A 6,000-nucleotide genomic window follows, 5' to 3' on the forward strand; every position below is an offset into this window, starting at 1 on the left:
TTTAGGCAAGTAGTCAAATTGAAGAAAATCCCTCTACCCCTGTATGCCATCACGAGGCTGCCATTTGATGTCTACTTTTACCAGCGCTGCCCTTGATCTAAAAATACAGCATTATTTTTCATCTGAATCATTCCCTGTAACTGGTTCACTGCACATTCACACAGAGAGGTGTGCTAGCACAATGAAGGAGGCAGCAGGGGGCTGAGAATAACTGATCAAGGACTGCCTAAGCAGCAAACACAGCACTGCTGCTGAGTGTCTGGTCACAACCTGAACAGTCAAATAAACAAGCTCTGAATATTTCTGCTTCATTTTCTCCAGCTCCAAAAAAAAAAAAAAAAAAAAAAAAAATCACGTTGCCCTTCTCTAAAACGACCTTTTGAGTAATTGGAAGGAGGTTTAAAATGTTTGAAAAACTGTGAATAAACAGATGTACAGCAGCTGCTTTCAGACTGTAACTGGAGTATTTTTTCTTAAAAGCTGCATCATATAGCAGATTCTTTTAATAATCAAAATATATAGAACATTTCACTTTTAAATATAAAAATAAAATGAAATATTTAGCCATCAATTCCAGGTATCATGAAGAAAGCTGGAGTGGCAATTTAGGAATGACCCACCCCCATGGTTTTACTACACAGAGAATGTAAGGGTAAGATCATGCAAATGGGCTACTTCAATAGTTGTAACAACTGCTGTAAGATTCTAATTTCTCAGCTCTGCTTATAAAAGATACCAACAATATAGCTGTATTTTAAAGACTGCTTATATAATACACGCAGAAAGCTCTCTATGGAACATAAACAAAAAGTTCACAATGTAAATACTGCCAATCTAATAGTTATGGTGATACTAAGAGATGGAATCCCTCCATTTTGTTAGCTATAATCATAAACGAAGCTGAAGGGCACAACTGCTCAATACCACTGGAAATAAACCTACAGAAAGATGAGAACTGCAGCTGTCTCAATACTTTCTCTAAGGAAATCTTTCCAGCTTTAAACAGTTATTATTTTGTACTCCCATAGCACCTTTCAATTGAGTTCCACAAAGCTGAATGCAAGGATTCAACATTCACAATTCTTCTGCTCATTTTACAGAAGGCAAAAATTGATGTTCAATACTAAATGGTTACCCAACAATACAACAGAAACAAGAGCAACACAAAAACTAAGACACCCAATTTCCAGGCCTGCTGCTCTTTCTAGAGTTTAGTTCTATGACATAATTTCCTCACAGTTTTTAGCATTTTGTCTATGAAACTCTCGAGCTGCCTTCAAGTCACAGGCTGCTGCAGAAGCCTCATCGTGACTAATGATGACAATGCTCCTTGTACAAGCAATAAATACAAGTAGAAAAAAGGGACTGTTTAGTCTAAACTGAAAGAGACACAAGGGCAATGTGATGTTTTTTCTGTGTAGTAAGTAGGTCAAGGGAAGTGATTCTTGCCCTCTGTTCAGCACCTGAGAGAATTCATTTGGAGAGTGCCCAGTTTTGGTGTCCCCACCATACCAAAAAAAAGAAAAAAAAAAAAAAGAAGACAGACATCAACTTCCCAGAGGGAGTCCAGCAGAAGGCCCCCAAGATGGTCAAGACACGGGAGACCATGACCTAAGCAGAGAGCCTAGAACTGAGTTTGTTCAGCCTTAGGAAAAGGTGGCTCAGGTGAGACTTCATTGCTAGAGAAAAGAGCGACGGACTTTTCCTTAGGCATGCAGAAACAGGACGGCCAGTGATCACAAGTTGCAACAAAGGAAATTCTAATTAAATATGAGGAAAAAAGTTTCCACCATGAGGGTAGTTAAACACTAGAACAGGGGCCCAGAGAGGCTGTGCAGTCTCCAGGATCAGAGATGTCTGCGTGGCTCTGGGCAGGCTGATCTATTTGATCTAACTTTGTGCAGGAGGTTGGACTAGATGACCTCCAGAGGCCCTTTCGGGCAAGGGATGCACCAGATAACCCGACAACCTGTTGAGACTTCTGCCCTGCCCCCCCCCCCTTCATTATTAGATCTCAAAATATTACAACCGGCAAGCATCATTAAGCCCATTTTACATATGTCAAAATTGAAAGACAGAGAGAGAGATACGAAGTGATTTCCACAAGGTCAAGCAGGAGACAAGTGTTACATTTAGTCTCATTCCTACTTCAATGAGATTATAATTCCATGTTCCCCTTCCCCACTAGTCCCATATTGCTTTACCACCTCAAGGAACTTCTACATTAACACAACAATCTCTACGATAGATGAAAAAGTAACTGTATTTTGGTCAGAAATCCCACCCTACAAGCAAGGGAACTATTTGAGCCACGACTTGATTAAATTTCTCTACACTGGTTTGTAACAAACAATTTATATGTTTGGCTGCCTCTGGCATCTTAGGTCTGCATATTTAAGCCCCTCATTCTCTATTTACAGTAGCTGACAATAAGACCATGGCGAGACAAGTTACTGCCAAGCCCCTCCCTCTTTCCAAGTTTTTTGGGCAATGTATACCCAGCATTTATTTACTTATACAACACAGACCACAGTTAAGAAAGCGTGGTCCAGCTTTACCAGGTGAGTTGAATTAGAAAAGATCAGCTTGCCTGTACAAAAGAATAATAAGCCCCTATAAATTCACTGAAACATTCATAATATTTTAAGCACTTTTAAAAAAATTAATTTGGTATGACCCTTCATTTCTTCTTTTTCATCAAATGCCTCATTTTAGTAGTACTTGTCCATTACAGTAGTAATTTCTTCTACTGTTCCTGGTGATTTGGGAGTTGCCAGAATAAAAACTATACAGCCATACAATACACTATCTTCTCCTATGAAGTAATGCTTTCCTAATATGCTGCCTACCTTCTCGCGATAGCTGCCATTCCTTACTCTAGTCTCTCCTTTCCTCATCATAATCAGTTATTCAATGTTACCTATGATCCAAATTACGCAGCTAGTCTTCCAGTAAGGACTCTATTTCCTTTATTAAAATAAGATCTAATTCATGCCTACAGGACTATAAAATAGTTTGCTGAAACCTTCCCTTCACATAAGTTATGATACCTCAGAATTTCACTTTTTCCCCAACTGCCAAAGAATATAGTAGTACCTTTCCTCACTGTTTCAAGTTTCACTACAAGTGACTGCTTGTTTGGATAATTCAATTAGATTTTAAGAGGCTAGATCAGTTCTTTGAAACATGATCTGTTAAGAGGCCAAGCTATATAACTTGTCAAAAATAGTGTTAAAAAAAATTTACAAGAGTTATATGTTGGGACACAAGATTTTAGTTTAATATCTTTACTCCCCCACCATTTGCAAACTAAAGTTGAAAAAAATTAGGGAAAAAAAAATTCCATAAATCAGTAGAAAGCCTTCCACCATTTGCTATGAGAACATAATTACCAGCAGAAATTCATGGCATTACTCAATTAAAGAGTCTAATCCTGCAAGTGATTTAACATGTCTTCTCAAAGTTAGAAAAAAAAAAAAAAGTTTTTTTTTTTTCTAACTACTAGATGACCATAATATCTTAGAAGTCTGAAAACTAACTGCTGTCAAGTGACACCACTGATTAAGCATCAAAAAAACTGGTTCGCACAGACTTACAGGGGAGAAAACACCATTACAGAGGCTGTTGGACTTCCCCCAAGACCCATTTGGTTACTCCCCACAACATTATCTAGTTTGTTACCCAAACATTTTGTCCAATGTAACAGCACTGAAAGTCAACAAAACCACACATTTAATGTGTTTTGTTCAATTAAAGCTTAAGTAATCTATAGGGATGCTTTCAAATTTAATCCCAATTAGTTGTATTACATAAAGTAGCCTTTCAGATATGAAAGCTATCCTGAAAACTGCTCTAAGTTTTGGAAAAGCACTTGCAGCTAATCAGGTGAAAACAATGAATACACACAAACTAAATAACATGAAACAGGGAGATTTTTGTTTCTTATAATCTCTCTGAGTCACAGTAACCTTACACACCAGTGAAAGTAGACAAAAATCTGCAATGGAATGTGACGATTAAGAACAGCAAGGAAAGCTCACAAAAATACTTGTTCTTCTAAAAGAAGAAATTAAGAACAGTAAAACTAGACACATAAGAGAGTTTTAAAGGTCCATTTTCATGCCAGCCACAGACCATTCAGAAACGTGACACTGAAAATATATCTTTTTATATTCAACACTGCTACTTCAGATTACCTGTTTTTCTTCCTCTGGCATATCTTTTTCTAGTTCTAGTAAGTAGTCTTCATCTAGTTCTGTCTGCTTCCTTGAGCTATTCTCATCATTCTGTAAATTCCCTTCATCATCCAGCATAGGTTCTTTTGCCTCAAAGGAATCATGACAGTCATGGAAACACTCATCTGCTGTTGTGGGATCTTTGGCTGAAGATGGTGTATATCCACTTTCAATGTTTTTGGGATTATGTGCATCTTTGGGGCCGGTCTCTGAAGACTTCTGATCAGAAAGCTTTAAGTGATCAAGTAATTCTTCAGGTGGACTTGCATCTTTAAACTCTTCCATGTTGGACACCTTGGAGGGGTTAGGTTTTTAGACATGATAAAGAAATAACCCTCAATAAGCATAACATAAATGCCTCGTCAGCAAACTTATCTGTCAAGTACTTAAAAGCACTCTTGACATCACGTGAGGGAAACTATTATCTTTCAGGTGAGGGAGCAACTTATACATGCTTTTTCTGTGCACTGTACAGAGACACGGGGCCAGTACGCTGTTCCCATGAATAAATTAATTCGCAAGGTCAGATTCCCAGGACCGGTACGCCACAGCACTAGGCTACGGCTTTTCCCTTGCAGCGGGACCGGACTCACACGCACTCACCTAACCACAGGCCTCAGCACCCCCTCGCCCACCCCGGCCCCCTGCGGACTGCGTACAGCGAGCCCCCCGCCGCCGCCCCCGGCCCCGCCTGCACCGCGCTCCCCTTCAGCCCCCCCCCCGACCCAGGCCGCAGGCAGCCGTTCCCCGGCGCTGTCATCTCAGCCCTATCCCGCCCCCAGAGATGAGGGGCCGGGCTGCGGCCACGGTCCCCCCTGACACCCTCCTCCACCGCCGGGCCCACCCCAGGGCTCCCTCCCGGCCCCGGGCAGAGACCTGCGCCTTCCCTTCCGGCCGCCGCTCGCCTCCCGCGCCTCACCTTTCACCCCGCAGGTCGCTTCCTGCCGGCGCCGGCCAATAGGAAGAGGCCGCGCGCGGGCTGCTGGGATTTGCAGTCTTGCGAGGGCGCGCGGGCTTGGGGCGCCTCGCGCCGGTGGGGCGCGGGCTCTCCTGAGGGAGAGGAGGGGAGAGGTGAGGTGAGGAAAATAAAGAAGAGGTAAATGAAGAAGCACGGGGCACGGGTGGGGGTGATGCGGGTGGACAGTGGGAGAGGTGCGGTCTGGGGCAAGTACCACCTGGCTTGAACAGATAAATCGGGGTGAAAAAGTGACCAGCTGGAAAAAAAAAAAAGAGACTAGGAGAGTCTTGGTAGATGGATAAAAGAGGGATCGTATCTACAGCGGCAGATTGGTGATGCTGGTTCAGGTTCTGTTGCCTGCACTACTTTTAGCCTAGTGGTTCGTTTATCTAGTGAGTGACTATTTAGCATGCATGTGGTAGCTGTATCACTTCTAAGGCACCATGGATGGGTTGTTTCCGGTATGGACTTCAGTTTTGTTTTTTCTATTCCAGTGACATGTGAAAACTGAGTTCCATCTAGTCAAGCACTGGAATAAAACTCCCTTTCATCTTGTTTTGCATGCATTCCTTGTGTACCCTGCTAATGTTAATCCCCAAATTTTGAAACAAAACTGAATTTTCACAAGTTTTGAAGTCAAGGGCATGTGAAGCAATGCCTTTTTATTGAAAATCACTATGCCAAGCCATGAGGCAATTAAGGCATATTCTTATGAGGTTTTCCTTGCTCTAAACAGCTTTTCAGTAAGCAAGTTCTGATGAAAGGTAAAGTTTAAAATGTTCCTCAAAGTTCTTAAATGCTCTCATT

General features: G+C 41.7%; 1 protein-coding gene across 1 annotated transcript in view; it reads right to left on the reverse strand.

The window, feature by feature from the left end:
- TTC1 (tetratricopeptide repeat domain 1) overlaps window positions 1-5,182 on the reverse strand; it is a 33,337-nt gene extending 28,155 nt beyond the window's left edge. Inside the window, exons 1-2 of the mRNA XM_069773193.1 lie at window positions 5,112-5,182; window positions 4,197-4,529 (exon numbers count right to left, since the gene is read on the reverse strand). Of these exons, the coding sequence (XP_069629294.1) occupies window positions 4,197-4,520 (324 nt within the window). The 5' untranslated portion in view covers window positions 4,521-4,529; window positions 5,112-5,182. The remainder of the gene's footprint in view (window positions 1-4,196; window positions 4,530-5,111) is intronic.
- Between the last annotated feature and the right edge of the window lie 818 nt (window positions 5,183-6,000).

This window comes from Haliaeetus albicilla, chromosome 27 (assembly GCF_947461875.1).
Source record: "Haliaeetus albicilla chromosome 27, bHalAlb1.1, whole genome shotgun sequence".
NCBI lineage: Eukaryota > Metazoa > Chordata > Aves > Accipitriformes > Accipitridae > Haliaeetus > Haliaeetus albicilla.